This window comes from Stenella coeruleoalba (genome assembly GCF_951394435.1).
Source record: "Stenella coeruleoalba genome assembly, chromosome: 15".
Classification (NCBI taxonomy): domain Eukaryota; kingdom Metazoa; phylum Chordata; class Mammalia; order Artiodactyla; family Delphinidae; genus Stenella; species Stenella coeruleoalba.
The window spans coordinates 65,793,673-65,816,266 of record NC_137161.1 but is presented as its reverse complement, the minus strand read 5'-3'; the positions used below and the strand labels follow the sequence as shown (position 1 = coordinate 65,816,266).

General features: G+C 44.5%; 1 protein-coding gene across 3 annotated transcripts in view; it reads left to right on the top strand.

Annotated features, from left to right (window-relative positions):
- The window catches only part of PDILT (protein disulfide isomerase like, testis expressed), a 131,043-nt gene extending 112,918 nt beyond the window's left edge, over nt 1–18,125 (top strand). For all 3 annotated transcript variants that reach the window (XM_079946059.1, XM_079946060.1, XM_079946061.1), the window contains 9 exons: nt 2,210–2,343; nt 3,280–3,417; nt 6,337–6,447; nt 6,529–6,654; nt 9,397–9,594; nt 12,687–12,807; nt 15,298–15,476; nt 16,879–16,968; nt 17,770–18,125. In XM_079946059.1, the coding sequence (XP_079802185.1) occupies nt 2,210–2,343; nt 3,280–3,417; nt 6,337–6,447; nt 6,529–6,654; nt 9,397–9,594; nt 12,687–12,807; nt 15,298–15,476; nt 16,879–16,968; nt 17,770–18,003 (1,331 nt within the window). In that variant the 3' untranslated portion in view covers nt 18,004–18,125. The remainder of the gene's footprint in view (nt 1–2,209; nt 2,344–3,279; nt 3,418–6,336; nt 6,448–6,528; nt 6,655–9,396; nt 9,595–12,686; nt 12,808–15,297; nt 15,477–16,878; nt 16,969–17,769) is intronic.
- The last annotated feature ends 4,469 nt before the right edge of the window (nt 18,126–22,594 follow it).

Genomic DNA, 22,594 nt, shown 5'->3' with positions numbered 1-22,594 from the left:
GGTTTTATTCACCTTTTTTTGGTATTTTCAGAATTTCTAAACCAATTCCTTTCAGGTCATTTAAGACATAACTTTTTCAGGCAAAGCCTTTAAGAGAAAGTTTGTTTTCATGATATGTGTCTCTTTCTTCCTAAAAGATGGCTTGGACGACTGTGAAAATAGAAACTCAGCCTTGGGGCTGGTGTCCAGGAGGAGGGAGTGACTGCAGTGGGTGGAGAGCCATGGTCTGAGGGTGGCATGAAGCCTCCCCCGCCCCCTCTGTCCCTTGAGACCACCACATCATCCTCTTACCAACTTTTAGAGGCCTGATTCACTGTGGCTTTTTAAATGGTCTAGTCTGTATCTACTAAAGCTGGACACAGCGTCCCCATGACTAGAAATTCTTCTCCTGGGCATGTACCCAACAGAAGTGCATACAATGTGCCCCTAGAGACATGCACAAGAATTAATTCTTAATAGCCCCGAACTATAAACAAACCAAATGCCCATTAACAGGGAATGGCTAAATAAGTTGTGGAATATTCACACAATGGAATGCTACACAGCAGGGGGAACGAATCTACAGGTGCAACATGGAGGAATCTCACACGTATAGTGAAGCCCGATCCTAAACACATACTGTATGACTCAATAGAAAGTTCAAGAGCAGGTTAGAAGTTAGGATAATGGTTTCCTCTAGGTGAGGGTTGGGTAGTGGCTGGGAGGGGGCACCATGGAGATTTCCGAGGGGCTCATAACGTTCAATTTCTTTATCTGGGTGATATTTATACATGTGTGTTCATTTTATGAAAATTCATCAAACTATATATTATAATTTGTATACCTTTATGCATGTAAACATACTGCATTATAAATTTTTAAAAGGCCTAATGTTCTTAGGAAAAGTAGGCAAACATACTGAAAATAGTGTCCTTTCCAGTCGATTTAGCAACTCAGTGTGCATTCCTCAAGCCCCAGGCAGCAATTTGTCCTGCCACAGGGCCTTTGCACAGGCTGTTTTCTCCGCCTTTCCTTTTCCAGTTGCTTCCTGTTAACTCCTATGTATCCTTCAGTTTTCAGCTCATAAGTGATTTCCTCCAGGAAGCTCTCCTTGACTTCACAGTCTAGGTCGTGTATCTTTTATATAGGTTCATAGAACTTTGCTTTTGAATACTTACTTGGGGTGTGATTTTACCCTTGTTTGTGCAGTTATTGGATAGTTGTCCTCCTCAACAGAATGAGAGCTGCATAGTCTCGTTTCTGCTCACCATTTTATCCCCAGGACCAAGCACAGCATTCAGTAACGTAATAGGCACCCAATGCATATTTATCAAATGAATGAACGAGTGAAGGAGTGAAGAATAAAGGCCTTTGTATTGGCTTTTTTGGCCAACCCAATATGTTGTCCAAAGCTACTCACAACAAACATTGCTTTAGCTCATAAACTCATTTTAAATGATCCATTATATTCTATAGCAGGCCTTGACAGAAAATAATATTTTACATTACCTGCCACCATATGAAACTGATGATCCTAGCAAACACAAGTCCATTTGTAGCCTTGAGTACATTCTGGCACACCATTATGTCTCCCCAGATATGGTACATGTGTCCCGATTTTAGATGCCTTTTGTGTGCTTGGCACTTCCCATATGATAGCTGAGAAATGGAAGTCAGGGTGTATGACCTCATGGACATCTAGGTCTCAGCTAAGGAACTGGAGACACAGGGAGATAATGGAATTCTCCCAAGGGTGCAGAGCTAGCTGGCCTTTTTAATTACATTTTAAAACTATATGTTTTAAAAAAATAAATCCATCCTCCTGTCACTTTGAAGGGTGAATAAGAAAACACAGCTGGGCATGCTTCCTCCCGGGTTTGATTCCCAGCTTCGCTAGCGGAGTGGCCAATGGCAAAGTTGAACCTCAATTTCCTCATCTGCAAGATTGGGAGAATATGTATCCCATAGGGTTATTGTGGGGATGTAAGACATGCAAAATGCTCAGCCCGGTGCCCGGTCCTTGGTAGGTGCTCAGTCAAGTTTAGCTGCTGTTGTTAATGTTCACGTTTTGGGGCTCAGGTGGGGAGGAGAGGAGAAACTGACCTTGGACTTCAAGGGGTGGGAATCCAAGACAAGAGGTTTCTACTCATTTAACTTGGGGAAGACAGGACTTGCTCCAGTTCAAGAGGAAACTTCTGTGGGATCCATTTAATTGTATGTCTCTCTCCAGGAGTGGTTGAATCTACTGCCTTGGTTGTTTGGTTGAGAAGACAAATTAGCCAGAAAGCATTTTTGTTCTCTGACACCAGTGAGATAGCAGAGTTTGTGAATTCCAGGCCCTTGGTCATCATCGGCTTCTTCCAGGTACTGCATTCAAGAGGTGGGAGGTGGCTTCTCAACTGATGGGGAGTCCTGTGTCTGAGAGGGTGGGTAGGGTGAGGAGAGGGTGGGTAGGGTGAGGAGAGGTCTCTCATTTAGGTTAATTCCATGCCCATTCTTCCTTTTTCAATGAACTGGTTTTCTGGGGGAACTGCAGGATAAAAAATAAAGAAGAAACGGAAGCTGAAATGGTAAGAGAAGCTAACTACAAAGGTGGACAGTAATGGGAAGAGAGGAGAGGAGATTGACATATATTGAAGTGGTTTTGATAGTATAACTGATCTTTTTTGGGGTTCATTTAGAATATCACTGAATGATAAATGATTTGCAAATTGCTCTTGCTTTTGGAGAATGAGTTTCTTATACATCTTAACTCATTTCCTATAACTTTGATGACTCCTCCCCTTCTCTGAGTAGAAGTCAGAACTTTGGGATTATATTTATACAAGGGGAGAGTTTGTACCTTTTTCTCTCCCATCCTACATTTTGACATCGTTTTTGGCCCCAATTTTCTTTCAAGCTAAAGAAGAAGGCTGAAACTACAACCATATCGTGATATCAAGTTCATATTTGGTACCACATGTGGTCAAATCAATAGCCTCTTCTGAAAGCAATTAAGGAATAAATGTTAAAAAGTCTTAACACCTGTGTTAGAACAGCCTTCACTCTACTACTTGGGAAAGGTCAAGTTTATCGATTCTCTCCATTCATCTCTGTGGATTTGCCTATTTTGGGCTTAGTCATAGCCATCGAAGTATTCTGGGTATGAAACATCCATGAAAGTGGATTTAGGTGGCCCAGCAAAACCACAGAGCTTGGAAAGGTGAAGAGATGAATTAGTCACTATTTTCACCCTGTCCTTAAAAAATCCAGGCATTTTGCTTCCTACCAAAGCCTCATCAGACATCTCTCCCCAAACAGGATTTAGAGGAAGAAGTAGCAGAGTTGTTCTATGATGTGATCAAAGACTTCCCAGAACTAACGTTTGGAGTGATTTTGATTAGAAATGCCATTGGGCGTTTCCACGTCACCCTTGACAGTGTTCTGGTGTTCAGAAAGGTAGGACTTTGGTCTTATTGCTAGTGAGGGGGCTCTAGTTCAAAATAATGAACTATGTGTGTATGTATGGGTTTTGGGTATAAATTCTGGTTCTGCACTTGTGAACTAAGGGGCATTGGACTAGTCAGTTTCTGGGAAGTCAGAGTCTCCTGTTGTCTCTCTGGCCTTTCTAGCCATTTTCCATTGGGAGTTCCTCCTTTCCTTAACCAGTAAATGACATTAATTAAGGCTCAATCTTCTGCCTCGAGTTTTCCTCTGGTCCATCTCCCTTTCCCCATCACCCATGACGTCTCCAGCCAGACTTCTCTGATCTCCAGACCTTTATATCCATCACTAGATGTCTCAACATGGCCATGCCTAAAGTCATAATCTCCCCTCCAGATCCTCTTCTAGTGTTTTTTGTCTATTAATGAATGGTGTCACCATCTCTCCCAGCTCCTCTGTAAGCAAAGCCACAACACCTAGGCATCATTCTAACACCTCCCTCAAAACCAATCCATCAGCCCAATCCCATTGATTTCTAAATCCAAAATATCCTGTGAATCTATCCATTTCTTTCTACTGCTACCATCCTAGATCAAGTGACCATTCATATTCCATAGCCTAATACAACGTACATCCAACTGGTCTACCACATTTTATCTTGTCCTCTAAAGAAAAATCTTTCCGAAATTAAAATCTGATGGTCGCTTTCCTCCTTCCAACTGAAAGCCCTTTAACTGATTCCTATAATTTTTAGGATAAAGATAAGTCCCTGATGAGGCCCACGAAGCCTTCCACAGTCTAACCTCTATTACAAACCTTCCTCCTCTTTCCCTCTGGGATCTAGATCTGAGCTGTCCAATATGGCAGCCACTACTCACATGTGACTGTTTACATTAAAATTAAATTAAAATTTTAGTTCTTCAATCAAGCTAGCTATTACCGGGTGGATTGTGGCTACTGTATTCAATAGCATTTCCAGATTTACAGAGCATTTCCATCATCACAGAAAATTCTATTGAACGGTGTTACTCTAGACACTGTGGTCTGGTTCCTGGAACATGCATTACTCCCTCGCCACGCAAAGCTAAATCCTTACAATAACCACATTGCTTATAGACATGGCTCAGAGAGGTTAGGTTACTTGCCTAAGGCCACACAGGAAGTAGGTGGAGTGATATCCAGATGCTGGTTGACTCTCAGAGAGGTCTTCTCATAGAGAAGACTGTGAGCCATTGTGTTTTACTTAGGCCCATGGAAGTCATTGAAAGATTCTAAGTTGGAGAATAAAATAAGGTGATTTGTGCTTTGAATGAACATAGAGTCCAGAAATAGATCCAAATGCATATGGAAATTTAGTATATGATAAAGATGATATTTTAGACCAGTAGGGAAAATAGTATACAATATGCTAGTCATGTTATTCAATGACTAGCATTGGGTAGCCATTTGAAAGAAGAAAACTAAAGCTAAATCTATATATCACTCCTTCCACCAAATTAAATTCCAGATTGATCCCTGATTTAAAAATATAACAATAAAACTGTGGAAAGACCAGAAGATGCCATGGGAGAGACTGCTTTCTAACCTTGGAGGGAGGGGGAAAGCCCCTTTATAAAGCATGACAGAAACCCCAGAAAGTATGAAAAGAAATACTGATAACTTTGGATCATACAAAAATTTTAAAATTCTGCAGAATAAACCCAATCACAAAATCAAAAACCAAATAGCAAACTTGGAAATGCATTTAGGAGAGATTTGGTCTCTGTTAATGGTCAAGAACATGGGCACTAGATTCAGATTGCCTGGCTTGGAATCTTGGCTTCACCTCTTACTACCTTAGCAACCCTGGGCAAGTCACTTCACTTCTCTGTGCCTCAATTTCCTCAACTGTAAAATGGGCAAAATAATAGTATATAGCACAATGAGATGTTATGAAGATTAAATGAGTTAATACGTATAACATATTTAGAACCGTGGCTGGTATAACATGAGCTCTCCATAAGTCTAATTAGGATTATTAAACTCTTGTTACGGCCAGGAAAGAGTATAGGCTTTATCCAGGGGACAATAGGGCCTATGAAGTGTTTAAGCAGGAGTTGCATTTTAACAACATCACTCTGGCTGAAGTGTAGGAGATAGATGGAAGGGAAGCAGGGGGAGAAATTGGAAGACCATTAGGAGACTTTTGCAGGAGTCCGAGGATTAGGTTTGGACTAGAGGGTGGAATTGGCATAGATGAAGAGAAGGAGATGGAGGAGAGAGAAATAAGGAGATAGCTGCTGCTTTCTCCTTCCCCCACAGACTTTGATCCTGGGCTACAGAGAATTATGTCATTTCCTGTGCTAATCCAGGTCCTTCTGAGAAGCAGTCATCAGGCAGGATTAATCATGCAAAAGACTAGGGGAAAGGCCTTTGAAGGAAAATAGAGAGGGAGCTGGGGGAAACTTATCAGACCATGAGGTACCAATAGATCTGACCCTTTGGAAGGAAGGAAGGTGGGATGGAAGAGTCCTTGACTGCAGCGTACTTCTAAGAAAGTTCATCAAAGTCCCCTATAAGAGAAGCCCTGTATCTCCCAGAAATGGGCTTGCCTTAGTATCCCTGACAAATTCATTGGTTAGGAGCAGTGTGTGAGAAACTGCTCAGCAACGGCACAAATACGTTGATGGATTTCAGAGCAAGACCGCTGGTGCCGTCCGTCAAGTATCCTCCCTGTGTCTGTAGGCTGGAGGATTTCATGGCTTCCACATACCCGTATTCCACCCTCAGGCTAATCTCCCAGCCATCCATATTTATTAAGCATCTAGATTATGTATTACACCTGTTACCATGGTGTTTTCCTTTTATCCAAGGGGAAGATTGTGCTATTACATTTGTTAAGTGCCTACATCATGGATGCTACTGCCCTCTAATGGTTTTCTTCGTTTGTCTAAGGGAAAAATCGTGAACCGCCAGGAGCTTATCGATGACAATGCCAACAAACATATCCTCAATCAACTTATAAAACAGCACCTCACAGATTTTGTTATTGAATACAACACTGAGGTCAGTGAGCAAAGGGTCCCGGGAGAAGGGTAGCTGGGGCAGCTGTGTGCAAGGAATGACCTGTTTTCCTTTTAATTTCAGAATAAGGATCTGCTTTATGAATTGCACATCCTGAATCACATGTTGCTCTTCGTCTCCAAAAGCTCCAAGTCATTTTGTGTGACAATGCAGCATTATAAATTGGCATCGAAGGAATTCCAAAACAAGGTTTGCGGAAGTTGCCACTGCTCCTTGGGGCTCTTTATTTAGGAATCCAAGACCTATAGACCCTAATGCGATCCATCTGCCTTACCGATTATAAATTAATCCAGGGAGGATTGGTGTATTCATTTGCATACCAATCTCCTGATTTGCATTCTTCTTCCTGCCCAGTGTCTCTTTCTTTCTCACCAAACCTTTGCTCCTCCTTCCCTCATCATTTTGAGAAGTCTACTATGGGAACATGACTGGTCTGGCTGCTTTTTCAATGGATCATGCTCCACTAAGAGTAGGTGACTGCAGTGTGGCTAGCATTTGGCTTGGAGGTGAGGGGAAGGAAAGACCACTCCTGCCTGAGGTCAAGGAGTGTGAAAAGCCTGAAGGTGAGAAGCAGCACAGACAAGCAGTTGCTGAAGTTCAGGCTTCAGCATTAACAGACCTGGGTTCAAATTCTCTTCCTCTTACAAGTGATTTTGTCTTAGATGAGTTTAACCTCTCAGTCTCAGTCACCTCCCGTGTAAAATGGGGAGTTATAGCAAGAATTAGAAGTGCTATATGTAAAGCAATGAGCAAATGTACAATGAACAGTGCTTATTTTTTTGGTTATTATTATCATTAGAAACACTTCAGGGGACTTCCCTGGCGGTCCAGTGGTTAAGACTTCGCCTTCCAGTGCAGGGGGTGCGGGTTTGATCCCTGGTCGGGGAGCTAAGATCCCACATGCCTCTGGGCCAAAAAACCAAAACATAAAACAGAAGCAATATTGTAACAAATTCAATAAAGACTTTAAAAATGGTCCACATCAAAAAAAATCTTAAAAAAAAAGAAACACATCAGTTTTTCCTAAGTATTATACCTATATTTATAGAGTTAGCACCATCTGGACTCTGGGAGCTATTTACTTCACTTTTCTCTTTATTTTTATAAGAAGTAAGGTAATGGTAGGTTCTCTTTCTCTTGAAGAAAATTATTCTGAAATTTAAGCAAAACAATTAAAAACTTTGAAACCCCAAATAAATACAGAATAAAGCCACTAGGCACGAGCATATTTAACGTCTGCTACATCCCACCTCATTTTTCTCCAGGAAAGTTATTCTAATTACAGAAACACCTCTTGTAAATACGTTTCCTGGTTTATTCAATTTTAAACTTTAAGAATTTTGATGTAATTAAATTGATTACAATCTGATTGCTTCCACGCTATTTCTATTATAATAGTCAATGCTTAGCCATAATTCTTCTAGATTATTTTTTTTAAATTAACTCTTTAATCTAGGTGGAACTTATTTTGGCATATATCATGGGTTTAGGTTGTAGATTGCCTTTACCCCAGTTAGCAAACTTCTAGAATGCCATTTATTGATCGTGCTCCATTTTCGTGCCAAAGATAAACAGTTGGATGAATATTATTCCAACAGGTCATACCCCCATATCTTATCTTGTTCACCTCTAACAAATGTTTATTGAAAGTATACATGGTTGGTTTTAATATGTCTGCTTTGTTTTTCACAATCTCCCTAGCACCTGGAAGAGTGTCTGGCACATAGTAGGGCTCTTAATATTTTGACAGATGAATGACCTGAGAGTATCCAAATCCAGGGTCTGCAGGAGACTCTGACTGGTCTCCTTCTTCCATGCTTGTTTCTTCTCTACAACCAGAGTGGTCTTTTAAAAATTATCACCATGTCACACTCTGGCTTTTATCCTCAGTGACCTCCCGTCTCATTCAGATTAATGCCTGGCTCCTTACTGGAGCTCTGAGCTCATCTCTCACCATCTTCCATGACTCTCTCTGGCACTGCAGCCACACTGGCCTTGTCTCTCTATTCTATAACGTTCTATGTGTCCCCCCTCCCCACACCCAGGCCTTTTCAGTGGCAGTTTCCACTGCCTAAATAAATGTTCCCCTGACTTGTTACTCATCACCCAGGTCCCAGCTCAAATGTCACCTCCTCAGATACTCCTCCTGGCCTTCCTACCTAATACTGAGCCTCTGTCTCACCCCATCTGTACAGCCACTCTCTCACAGTGCCCTGTTCCATCATCTGGTTGGCACTCACTCATTGCTATCTGATTGACTAATTTCTTTACTCATTTCTTGCCTGTCTTCTCCACTAGAACATGAGTTCCATGAGGGCATGGATTTTGTCTGCCTTATATCCCCAGTGCTTAGCAAAATGCCTAGTAGCCACTCCACAAATAGGTGTTGAATGCATGATTGAATGAGGTCGTGGGTTTCCTAGATAGAAGAATAATTTAGAATAATAATGAGGTGAAACGTTCCGAGCATTTTATACCGCCCAGTCACTGAACTAAGCCTTTTATACACAGCGTCCTGTTTCATTCTCACAGCAACCCTATAATGTGGGTACTATTATAATCACCACTTTACAGAAAACGTAACTGAGGCACAGAGAGGGGAAGTTACTGTTTTGCCCAAGGAACTGGGATGAAAGCTCAGGACCTCCTGACTTCCTGCGGTTGTGTGAATGGTGTCCTGCACAAGGATGGTGAAACCAGGACGACAGCTGATGCCTGTCTGTGCAGCGAGACACAGGGCTGCACCTGCCTGATGAAAAGGAGCTTTTGTCCTGGCTTTCAGAAGTGCTCCATAGACTGTGCTATTTGCTTTCCATTAGTGCCCCCCCCCCCCCAAACAGATTCCCAACAGTTTCTCTCCCTCGGTAAGGGGGTCGTTACCTTTTTCATGCCTCCAATCCAGAGAGACACAGGTTTCGTTTGGTTTGGCAGATCCTTTTCATCCTTGTGGATGCAGACGAGCCCAGAAATGGACGTGTCTTGGAATACTTCCGGATCGCAGAGGCTGATATCCCATGTGTCCAAATCCTAAACTTAAGCTCTGATGCAAGGTACAAAATGCCTTTCGAGGAAATAACCTATGAAAACCTCAAGAAATTCGGCCAGAGCTTCCTGAATAGGAAGGCCAAGGTAAGCTCACCCTCGGACAAGGTTTATCCAGAGCCTCAAAATAATTCTTTTTCTGTAGTTCTGATGGCTTTAGTCATCTGAATGGGGAGGCAGAAGAAAGGTCAACCTCATGGTTCTTGTGAGGAAATACCCCCATCTCCCCACCTCGAATCAATTTAACCTTTGATCTGTCCTGACCTTATAATTCCACCATTAATTCTTTATTCTTAAAGTAAAGGCATTTTCTTTGTAGGAATCTCCAAATGAAATGCAGGCACTCCCAGGGCTGGCATCCTCTGAAAGTAGGTTCTTCTCCTTCTTTCAGACTCTAATGTGAAAGATTTACTTGGCCCCAGGGTAGATGCTTGCTTGGGGGAGAAGATGGGGTGGAAGACTGCTTCATGTATGAAGCAGTCAGGGTTTAACCTCAAAGGCTTTAGGGACCAGGGAGGAGCGGCTGCAAAAGGATGGCTACATAACACTATGTAGCCCCATGACATAACCACCTGCTGTTTATTTAGCTCTTGCTATATCCTCAACCACCCTGCTGAGTTATGTCCTTCTGAGTTAGGTGACCATATTATTTATTTTCCAAATGGGGACACTTTTGAGAGTAATGGAAGCAATTTTAAAAAGTGTTCTGAAATGGCAGGAATAAATTGGGACTCTCCAGGCAAACCAGAATGTATGGTCACCTTACCTTGGAGGGCTCCCACTACCTTCTGTCCATCCCCCCACAGACACTGCTTCCCCTCAGCCTTCTCTGATGAAAGCTGGTTTTTGTCTAACGGACAACATTATCACAGGCCAGTTGGTAAGGTTGGTGTCCTCCATGCCACTTCCAAACCATTTCTCCTCCTCTGCCTTCAGAAAGTCCAGATTCTTTGGATTCCACGCCTTTGGACTTTAGGCCACCTGCTCCTGATTCCCGTTGCTGTTCTGATCGCTTCCCTTTCGCTCTCTGAGGACTTAACCTCCTCGTCCCAGACCTGCCCTCGACCCCTACTCTGCCCTCATTTACAGAGATGTCAGTATCCAAAGCCCTGGTCTTTTCTCCGGTAATGGTGTGTCCATGCCCTCTCAGCCACCTGCTCTTATGGCCATACTCTAGAGGTGGCAGCCCCTCTGCAAGCCTGATTTCACACTTCCCGTCCTCTTAGTTCCTTTCTCTAGTAGCCACATTGCTACAATCCCTAACCCTTTTCATGGCCTCCAGTCTCCTGATCCTGTTTCACCATCCCTTTATTGCCCTCCTTCATGAACTTGGATTCCACGGTTCACCGCTCTGATGATGATTCCCTTAACTCTTCAATCCCTTCCACCTTCCACCTCCTCTACACCCTGTAGTATTTACCAGGCAAAATCACCACTCCTGTTGAACCCAAACTTAACTTCCCTACTGCTTCCAGACCAATCCTGGAGAAAAAGGACCTCACCACGAGGCAGCCTGGCTTCCTGGAATCACAAACCAAATATCCTGTTGGCTCTTAGAAATGCCCTGACATTTCTATATAAATTTCTCTTTGTTCATTCTCTTAATCTCGGAGTCTGTTTCTCCTCCAACCCCATTCCTACTTGCAGTCTGAACTGAGTACTGTAATCATATATCATTAAGAAAACAGAAGGCTTCAGACAGGAGCCCCTCATTTTCTATCACCACATCTACAAACCTCCCTGGAGCTCTGCCTGTCCTCTTTCTCTCCCTCTGGTTATATCTCAGGAGGCGTCTATCTTCCTCTCAAGGGCCAGCACATCCTCTTGTGTTCTTGGAATGAGGACGGGCATCCTTCGCATGACCTATAATATGTCACGTGCCTGATCTGGCCCATTTCTAATTCTCCATTCCCCGTCTCTCATATCCAGTCCCCACACTTTTTACGCTCCCTCACAAAGAATTTTCAGGTCCTTTCCAGAGATTGGGGTGGGGATGAGGGAAGCTATAGTGGGAGACGAGGCTGGTGAGCTGGGCAAAGGCCAGACAGCAAGGACTTGTAAGCATATTAAGGATTTGGTAGCCTAAGAGCAGTGGGAAGCCAGATTTGTCTGGTGAAGGTAGAATCCACTTGTAGGAGAATAAAGGTGTGGTGAGGGTTAGGAGGAAATGCAGAGAGAACAGCAGGAGGCTATCACAGTGACCTAGACGAGAGATGCAAGCTACCTGGCCAAGGGTAGCAGCAGTGCAGGCAGAGATGAGGGTGTGAATTCAAGAGATATTCAGAAAATAATGGTTGCAGAGAAAAATATATGTTCTGAGATTTTCACCACTTTCTTCAAAGAGAAGCAAGAGCTGGGTTCATTCTTTCATTCATTCACAGAACGTTGACTGAGGTCTCATGGTGTGCTGGTACTCAATTGTACTTAATGATGGGGGAAGAAAAAGTCCCTTGTGACTTTCCATTCATTGAGATAGTGATACATTAATCAAATAACCAGAAAAATAAATGTAAATGATAAATAAGTGATGCAGGAAAAGTACCAAGTATTATGAGAATTTATGAAAGCAGGGCCTGACCTTGTCTGGGGTAGAGTCAGGGAAGTCCTCCTCTGAGATCATTCTGCAAGATAAATCTGAGTTAGAGATAAATCTGATAGAGAAGGGAGTGTGGGTATGAGGAAGTGGGTGGAAGGCTAGCCCTTTGGGTGAACAAACCAGCATGGCTGAAGAAAGCAAGCAAGGGAAGAATGGCAATGAGCTTGGAGAAGGTGTCAAGAAACGAAGTGTGACAAATATTTTATAGGTCACATAAAATGATCTTAGTGTGATTCTTGGGGTAGCTGGGGGTGGCTATATTTTTGGGAGAAGGGACACAAACTAGTTTAGTTGTTAATGATGTGAAACGCACCCTCATCTAAGAATTCTAACAATCATGTATTTGAAATGCTAGAATCCACCCCGGTTTGGAGCCCTGCCGCCTCATCAGCCCTCTGATTCCAGTGCCCCGGACAATCTAGGCTGCACATCTAGCTCATGATCTATCTCAGCATTTCCAACTCTTTCCCAAGGCAGTTGTAAGAACAGGAGAAAGTCTTCCATTGTTTCCAGTCAGGGTGGGGAGCCCCAAATGCCAATCCCTTTCTGGAGACCGTTAAAATCTCTCAAATTTGCTTTCTAGAAACATCAAGCCAGTGAAGAAATTCCAAAATATTGGGACCAGGGGCCGGTTAAGCAGCTTGTTGGGAAGAACTTCAATGTCATTGTCTTTGACAAGGAAAGGGACGTATTTGTGATGTTCTGTAAGTATCTCTGCAGAGGCCATTGGAGGCAGTGGCTTCAACATTACTTTTCAGTGTAGCTCCTGAATTCTTGGGTACCAGAATCTCCAAAACCTATCAAAGCACCATGCCAAGAATGATCTTCAGACATCCAAAGAGTTTAGATCAAGATGCTATCAGTGTCTTTATTCCTGTCCTGCCCCTAGGTTCTTCAGAACCATTTTTTTTTTTTTTTTTTTAAATTCCATGGGAAGCAGCTACGTAGCACAGGGAGATCAGCTCGGTGCTTTGGGCCCCCCTAGAGTGCTGGGATAGGGAGGGTGGGAGGGAGACCCAAGAGGGAGGAGATATGGGGATTTATGTGTATGTATAGCTGATTCATTGTGTTATAAAGCAGAAACTAACACACCATTGTAAAGCAATTATACTCCAATAAAGATGTTAAAAAAAAAAAGATGCTATCAGCTACAAAGCAACTCTCCCCCCAAATCAAATTCTTGGAATGTGTGGAATACCTTCTCATAATCAGGCCTGCTCCTGTTTGTAACAACAGTAATGCTGATGGCTGATTGAATGCTAGATAAACCAGGCCTGTGTATCTCATTTAACCCTCACACCTTACTTTTGAAAGTGGCTACTTTATTGCTCCCACCTTACAGATGAGTAAACAGAGTCCCAGGGAAGTAAAGAAACTTTACTAGAGTCAGGCAGCTAGTATGTGAACTTCATTAAGTAAGGGATTGGAACCTAGTCAGCCTGAATCCAGTGCCTACTCTAGTAACTGCTGTACCAGTGACCAGTGTAAGTTAAGTAACTTCTCAGATGGCCCACACTTAACATACCTGAGTTGGTGCAGCCAAACTGAAGACCCACATCATGCATGTAAAAGACTTGCAACAGTGTCTGGCATCTTGTATGCATTTGATAAAGGACAGGTATTATTGCTATTATTTTCCCTGTTGTTATAATTATTTCCAGTGCTCAGCCAGGAACTACTGCCCTTCCCTCACTGTTTCCGATTTGCATGTGAGAGCCAAAGCCAGGGACCTTCTCTTCCACCCTGAGACACAGAGAAGGGTGGTAATGCAGTGACTTCAGACATCTCTTTTACTTAACAGGAGGAGCTACCATCTATTGTGCACTTATGAGTTTGCAGTTTATACACCTGCTCTCATTTCCTCCTCTAAACAAGCCTCTTAGGAAGGTCCAGTGGATTTCCCCATGATACAGATCAGGGAACCAAGCCTCAGAGAAGTTAATTACCTTACCCCAGGTCACATAGCAAGTAAATGGCAAGGCAAAAAGTTCAAATCCGGCTCCGATGCCATCATTGCCTGGAGGGTGAAACAAGGGCTGGATTACATCACGCAGGCCTTTCAAAATCTCATTAAAATGGACGTTCATCCACAGAGCCAGGTGTTTAAAGTCTGCATGGCTGAATTACCATGACCTGCTGCCTTTAAGTGAGAGGCTAGGGAGGACTCTCTGTACTCACGGACACTGGGAGTCGTGAGAATGCCCACTTAGTTCTGGTAAAAAGCAAAAGCAGCTTCATTTTCTTGGAAGCAGGGCTGTCAGATTGGCTCCCTGGGACCGCCGCCATTAGGCCCCCTCGTGTTCCAACCTAGGGCCCATTGGGCTCCCAGGGAGATTCGGGGATTCAGCTGGGAGAGCAGATGGTCACAGAAGCCCTTGGTGTGTAAATGGGCTGAGCATCCAAATGTAATAACCGGGGCCTTTGACGCCACGCCTCCCACAGAGCCAGCAATTTTAATGGAACAGGCAGGCAAGGTTGTTTCCCTTCCACGTTGGAGCTGGTCCCAGATTTTTCTCCATAGGTCCCCGTGACTGGGCCACACACAAGAGCTCAAGGGGGAAGTCCAGTGTCCCCTTCCCGGGGGTAGTTGTACCTGTCACAACCTCATGTTCACTTCCTGGGTGCGTTCTCCTCCACGGGACTGAAAGGCAGTGTGATACCATGGTCACAGCTCAAAACAACCTGTCTGCAAACCCCACTTCCTCTGCTTAATTAGCTAAGTGACCTTGAGCTGTGAGCTTAACCTCTGTTGGAAAACTCTCATGCTATCTCACACACACACACACACACACACACACACACACACACACACACACACACACACACACACACACACACACACCCCTTCTGGCAGAACATGAGGAATCATCTATCATAAATGTTTTTCTTGGTTTTCCTCTTCAGCTGGAGTGGAAAGGAAAATTTTCAGAGAACAGTAGAAAATGTCCCAACATGTGAAAAGTTTTAGTGTCTGAATGGAAGGGGGCTAGGTTATTATGTTTTTCTAATTTAGTTCATGATGATAAGGTACTATGGTTGAAATGTAAAGTAACCTAACATACTATTAGAAGAGAGGGGGCTGCAATTTGCATGGCAACAGACCATTAGTGGAACGCAGTGACCGTGTCTACGTGGGAGTGTGGCTTTCAGGGTCTTTATTAGTGTGAGCCTGAGTGACGGCCCTTCTCTTCCAGATGCACCCTGGTCCCCAAAGTGCAGAGCGCTGTTCCCAGTGTTAGAAGAGCTGGGTAGAAAGTATCAAAACCACTCCACAGTCACCATCGCCAAGATCGACATCACAGCAAATGACGTTCAGCTGACGCACCTGGACCGGTACCCCATCTTCAGGCTCTTCCCCGCTGACTCTCAACAAGTGAGGGGCTCTTGGGAGTCACATAACTGGAAATGTTACACTATTGTCGTGGACTCAGTCTCTGCCTGTCTCCAGCTCTGCCTTGCACCAAATCAGCTTCATTCTCAGCTCCAGCCCTTACTATCTTCTCATATTCAAGTTAGAGAGTGTTTTCCATTAGCTTTCACAAAAGTCCCAAGACTCAGTCTGATTGGGTCCCCCCTGACCCAGTCATTGTGGTCAAGGCGATGTGGGTGTTTTGATGGTCAGGCCTAGGTCAAGTGGTTCCCTATGGTATTAGGGCTGAGCCTGATTCAGACTATATGGAATAGGTCGGGGGAGTCACCGTGTGAGTATTGGGGGTGGAGTGCTATCCGAAGAAGAAAGAATGTGTAATAGAGACAATTAAGTATTTTACACTTTGGTATTAGAGTCATCAAACATCACCAGTGTTCATGCGACACATTCTTCATGCCACTTTGGCATGTGGGGAAGACTGTCAATCAAAGAATCACAAGCCAAAGTCCCTGCTCCTAAGAAGAGTATAACTGAGTGTGGAGGAAAAGTCAGGATATGGGCTCATCTCCAAATGCAACTGGAATTGGATAGGGCACATACTGGAGGACAGATGTGGCTGGAAGTCTTCATGCAGCCATGAGACTTTGAAGAACGGTGGGGATTTAAATCAGAAGGGTGTGAAGTATAGGTAGGAAGTATAACATGAACAAGGGCATAGGCAGAAGGCCGGCCGCAGAAAGGTGAAAGAGATGTCATCCTCCTGCTGCAAAAGATGTACGTGCCTAGATTGAAAGGGTGGACCTGGCACAGATCTTCAGTTATCTGAAAAGGAGTTTGGACAGCCAGAGGGCAGTAAGCAGTTTCCTAATCTTCTTAAAGACTGCAAGAGGAAAGGAAGCTAGTGATGGCTAAGCAAGAACAGAGGCCAGACACTTCGTAAAATAACTCTCCTCATTCTTTAGTAATAATAATAATAGCAAATATATATAGTGCAGGCTATAAGTCGGGCATTGTTTTAAGGGCTTTTCGTATAGTAACTCATTAAATCCTTATAACAGCACCATGAGGTAGGGACTGTTATTATCTTCATATTACAGTTAAGGAAACTGAGTCATAGAGAGGTGAAGCCACCAGACTACACTGCTAAGTGATGAAGCCAGGGGTTGAGCCCCAATAGCGTGGCTCCAAAATTCTTGCTCTGAACCACTGCATCGCAGCCCTGTGATGGAGGACGTTTCATTATGCTTATGTTAGAACCACGGTCATGGAGGCTCAGAGCAGTTAAGGAACTTGCTTACTGCACTTAGGTTGTTAGGAATTTGACTCTGGATTTCCCTGTGCAGCAATCCCTGAGTATTTTGCAAGAAGGGGCTACCATTTCGACCCTGCTCCATTTTCTTCCTAGGCTGTACTATATAAGGGCGAACATACCCTGAAGGGCTTTTCTGACTTCCTGGAAAGTCAAATCGAGATCCAGACAGAGGACGAAGATGAGGTAAGGCGAAACAGCAGTACCCTAGATTATTGTGTCCCACACAGAACCATCAGGAACTCAATGGACTAGGAAAGAGGGTACCAAGATTTCCATAATCTTGTGCACTTTGGAGAGAATGGAGGATGACTTTATTTCAAGGACACCTACTACCAGAAAGGTGGAGTTGAGAAACACTGAGAAGGGCAAACTCTCTGAAGTCTCACACAGCTCCTAAGGCTGCTTCCCTGGGTCCACTGTTCCTGACTGGGTAACCTCATGTCTTGGTGGGCTCTTGCCCTCCGCCATCATTCTACAATCTCCATTCTCTCCTAATTCTGTTCATGCCTCAGTGAGGCCATCTGCTGGAAGGTGTCATCTGTATTAGTTAGGACCCTTTCAGTTGCAGATGTCAGAAACCACAGTACTCTTTGGCATAAGCAGCAATGGGAATTTATCCCCTGTAACTGGGAGAACGTCAGATGTGGGTGGACCCTGAAGCTCAGAGTTGTTTTCTGTCTCCCCATCTCTGTTTTCCTCTGTGTTGGCTTCATTCCCAAGTAGGCATTTCCCCACAGAGGGGCAATGACTGCTCCACAGTTCTCAGCTAACACCCTCTCAGCTTGGAAAGAAAGTACCTACTCTTTAGTCCTAGCAAATGTCCGGGAATGGATCTCAGTAGCCAGGCCTGGGACAGCCGCCACTGTGGGCACAGAGCAGAGAAAGGCAGCTTGGCAATTACAATAATTATCACATAATTCTTGCCTCTTGTTTCTTTTTCCACCTTCTTCCCTCTGTCCCTCCCACTCTTCTTTTCTTGAATAGCTACTGTCTGTTGAGCAAAGTGAAGTGACAGAAAAGGAGGTATTAGTTGAGGAAAAGGAGGTACCTTTTACGAAGAAAGAGCTACCAGAACAGAAGTTGCCTGAGCTGGAGAACTTGACCAAGCGGGAAGGGCCAGCTGGGCAGAAAGAAATGGCTGAGGAGGAGGAAAAGGTAGCTGAGCCAGAGGGACCTCCAGGACAGGAGAAGAAGCCAAGAGTGAAGGAAGAACTGTAGCCTCTCCAAAACCAGGAGAGAGCGTGCCCATTTCCCAGGTCCTGGCATCATTTTGTGAGTGGATCTACTCCAAATAAAATTATATATAATTGTGGTAGGTGGGTGGAGGCTGGATAATAAAAGCCCCTCAATGTCTTTGGCCCTGTTTTATTCATTACCTCTTTTTCCTGGCTGGTGCTGCCTTAGAAGAGTTGTTTGGCCTGGAGTTCACATAGGGCTGCAAGGGAAGCCATAAGAGCAACATTTAATGAGTGTTTACAACACGGTGGGCATTTGCTTCGTTCTCACAACCTCACTGGGAGCTAGGTTTCATCATCCCCATTTTACGGATGAGGAAACCGAGGCAAAGACACGTTAAGCAACCAGGCAGGATCACGCAGCTAGTAAGCCCTTGAAATACGACCCTAGGCAATTTCACTCCACAGACCGTGCATTTAACCACTATGCACACACCACCACCATCAGTTGGGGTCCCCAGAGGGTGGCTGATGCTTTCAAAGAGGTGGACTGATGTTTTTACGTTTCATTTTAGCACAGTAAGAAAGAGATTCAACTCCAGATCTGTCCCCAGTCTTTCACATCTCAAAAATGACCCACTCACTTAAACAGTCATATCCTGGGCCAACCCTCAAGGTCCCTCTTTCCTTTTATTACCATAAAGGTAACTCTACCTAAACACATGACTCCTCCCACTGCCCTCCATCTCCACCCACCAGTCTCAGCCACAGAAGTCTTCTAATTGGTCCCTCTACTGCCACTCTGCACCTCCGTGCCCCACACACGTTACACAAAATCCATATTCCCTAAAGATGCTAAAGTGATCTTTTAAAAAGCCATAGCCGTGAGGCTCACAGTACTGCCTTGTTTTTCTAGCTTCTAGTGGCTGCCTGCATTCATGGTTCCTTCTTCAAAGAACTCTGACCTTTTGCTTCCATCCTCACGTCTCCTACTTCCTCCAATTCTTCTTGCATCTCTCTCATAAGTGCCACTGAGATAGCACTGGGCTTGCCCAGGTAACCTCATCTCAAGATACTGAACTTAATCATGCCCACAAAGTCCTTTTTGCCACGTAAGGTAACATTCACAGGTTCTGGGGATTAGGACGTAGACATGTTAGGAGGTCATTCAGACTCATGCCGCTGGTGTGTAACATTCATTTCAGTCAGGTGATAATAAACCTTCTCTTGGGAAAAGGAGGGCATAATATTTTAGGGACCAAGGTCTGCACACGCCATCTGGGCCTCTCCACGCTCTACCCGTCATGTAACACAAAGGCTGATTGTGCCTCCGGAGCTGGTGTCCCTGTCTCTCTTCCCCCAAACCCAGCCTGTCCACAACCAGACCAAGCAGGGAACAGCCTGGGGCCCTGGAACTCACCTGAACCAGTTGCCCCGACAGGGGCAGGTATTAGTATTCAGGACACGATGCGAGGCTCACCTGCTTCAGTCTTAAAGCCACGTGGCTGCCAGTGGCTTTAAGCAGGAGGGGTCCACGGGGGCTGCTCGAACTAAATTACATGGAACAGAGCCCCTGACTGGCCACAAGCCAGAAAACGGGTGTGCTACCTGCAGGCTCCCCAGATGCAACTGGGACCTTAGGAAGTAGGGGCTCAGATTGGGGTAAACAGTATGGGTAGGTGGCGCAGGTGATGACCCTCTGTTGGGAGGTCATCAGAGCATACAGGGAGAGAACGGCCCTTTGCAGAAAGATATCATCTCCATCATGACAGGAGAGGGGATGTGGGAGATGAGTCCAGAGGCAGGTAGATGGAGAAGACGTAGGAGGCATGGCTTAGTTACTCCAGTGAAGTATGCCATGACGTCATTAAGTGTGTGGGACTGGGGAGAGGGTAGGAAGAAGCAAGAGTGGAAAAATAGCCAATTAGAGAAATATCACAAGATGATCCAGCTGTGCTGAGTGAGGATGATGCTTATTGTTTTAAAATGTAGGTTTGATTATCATTCAGGTGTGGCAAGGCCAACAGATGAGATAACTGTCATCGAAAAGACAGTTTATTATACTCACAGATCCCAAGAGTAGGGTACACACCACGCCATGGGTGGGGCGCACAGGGAAGTACCGGCTTGGTCAGGAGGCAGAGAAAGCAAGGGGAAATTTTAGCTATAATTTGAAACTGTAGCCTTCATTGTGGTTTCCATAGGAAGGAACAGAAGAGGCAAGGTAAGCAGGTGTAGGATTGGCTAGTTTGAATAGTTTCAGCAGCCTCTGGGACTTGGGAGTTGTCCCTAGTTGTCTGGCACCTGGCCCTGGGATGATTAGGGCAGGGAAAATGTGGCCCTGAGTGTGAGCCTGATAGAGGAGGGGTTGGGGGATGGGCTCTGGACTGGCAGTTGTGCACAGGAAAGTCATGCTCTCAGGGATATGATATTCCTAGAGATGGCAAGGGTACACATCGTGAGATATTCCTTGCTATCTCTAGGCGTTAGTTTGCCTTCCGTGGGGTAGTCCCTCCAAAGTCAGCAAAGTCTCAAGGTGTAAAAGCATCAAATACAGAAACTAGAATTATGTGGTTATTAGACTTATGAATAGTCTCCAGCCCAAACTCCCCATGTTCCTGTCCAGGATCTCTGCTCAAACAACTCCAAGAGCCACCTGGAGCGCCATCTTTAATCCTTGAGAGACACCCAAACTCGGATTTTGACAGAGCCTCATGTGCACCAACCAGAAATGCTATTCACCATCCAGGATGGAGAAAAAGAATATTAAGAACTTTTATTTTCTTCTTAAGCTATAGAAAAGAGAGGGAAAAAAAGACATATTCTTCTGGGGGAAAAAAAGGAAAAGGATACAAACAGCCAGTTCAGAAAAGAATAATAGTAAACAAATGAAAAGATAATAACGTCCCTTTTCATCGAAGAACTGCCAAAGTAAATAACAATGAGATATTTCTCACTTTTCGACAAGGATGAAAGTTAGTGCTCAGGGTGGGTGAGTACTGTGGTGGGATTGTAAACTCATTTTTAAAGATCTCTCTGGGGTGTTTTTTGGGAAGAGGTATCAAAATTCTTAAAACTGTGCCACCTCTTTGACCCAGTAATGTCACACCTATGAAATTCCCCTGAGGAGGTGAGTGTGACGCTGCCGATGGTCGCCCAACCACTAAACCAGGCGGAAGAAGAAAGCCCTGAAAAAGTAAGTGCTGTGGGCCATTGTCATATTTCCTGCGCAGCCTGAGTTCACACACATCTGATTTTTCTCAGTATGGGATTTCCGTCGACATGGAATTAGGTCCGGAGACACGGGGTTGGACCCAGCCAGGCTCTGTCATTTTCTACCCCGTGTCTGTACACCAGCAAAGCAGCATCGGCAGTGACTTCCACAGATGGTATCACTGCTACATGCCTTTACTTGCATCATCTCCTTTAATCACCGTAACAACTCTAGGAGAGGGGTATTGTCATTTTATAGATGACGAAAATGACCTCAGGAAGGAAAGAAATGAGCCTACTGGCACACAGCAATGGCTGATGAGGATTCAGATGGACTGACTCCAAAGTTAGTTTGTTCAATCACAAAGTTATCCACCTCCCAAGGAACCTTCCTTTGTGGGAATTCAGATTTCTTCATTCATAAAGTGAGTCTGGTCCAACGATGTCTGAGTTATCTTCTGGCTCTGACCTTCAGCCGTTCTCAGCTCCTTTCCTGCTCCCATCTGGACCCCCGGGGAGCTGGCTTAGCCCATGAGGATGCAGTGTGCTTTGGAACCGGAGTGACCACAGGTACGTGTCCCAGTATGGGCAATGAACACTCTTTTCTCCTGGAGCAGCCTGGCTTCAGATTCTGACCTCTGCTGGCTCCACCTCGTCCTTTTGAGTGACCAAGAACAAGCCCAGTAACCTGGCACTGTTTTCCCAGTTAATTTCTAACTAAGGAATCTCTTGATTCCAAAAGGTGCAAAACAGAGGGCTTGTAACTGTGGGCACAAGTGTGACCCCCAATGTCAATCATTTGGGGTCTCTACCAATTAGGAAAAAGAATAACAACCACCTCACAGCCTAGGAAAGGAAAACACTGTGCCAAAGGGAGAAAGTATTCCACCCCCCAGGAAAACAATCAAGAAATAGAACCAGAGAATAACTGGTGGAGAGAGTGCCAGTGGCGGGCAGACGTGTGTATATATATATATATATATATAGAAGGCACACACTTGTAAACGGATTAATTCTACCTTTCTGGCTTCAGGTAAGGCTATCTGCAGCTCTCACTTCTCCTAGCCACCTCTCCCCATCTGGTCTTCTGCTGATTTCCATTCTGTTTGAGGGAGGGGGGAGCAGAAATGAGGAGATTGGACACTTGGGTCAGACCTAGGTTGAGTCCTCACTCTGCTGACCATTGGCTTCGTGAGCTTTGGTAAGTCAATCCCCCTCTCTTTCAGCCTGTGCTTCCCTAATAACAATTTTTTCATTCATTCAATTCCTATTAGTGAAGTGGCTACTATGTGCCAGGCAGTGGGGTATACAGCAGTGAACAAGAATATCTGCTCTGAGCCTGCTTTGCACATCTCATCTCAGTTAATCCCTGGACCACAATAGGCAGGCGGTTATTAGCCAAACTATAGGTCACAACCTAT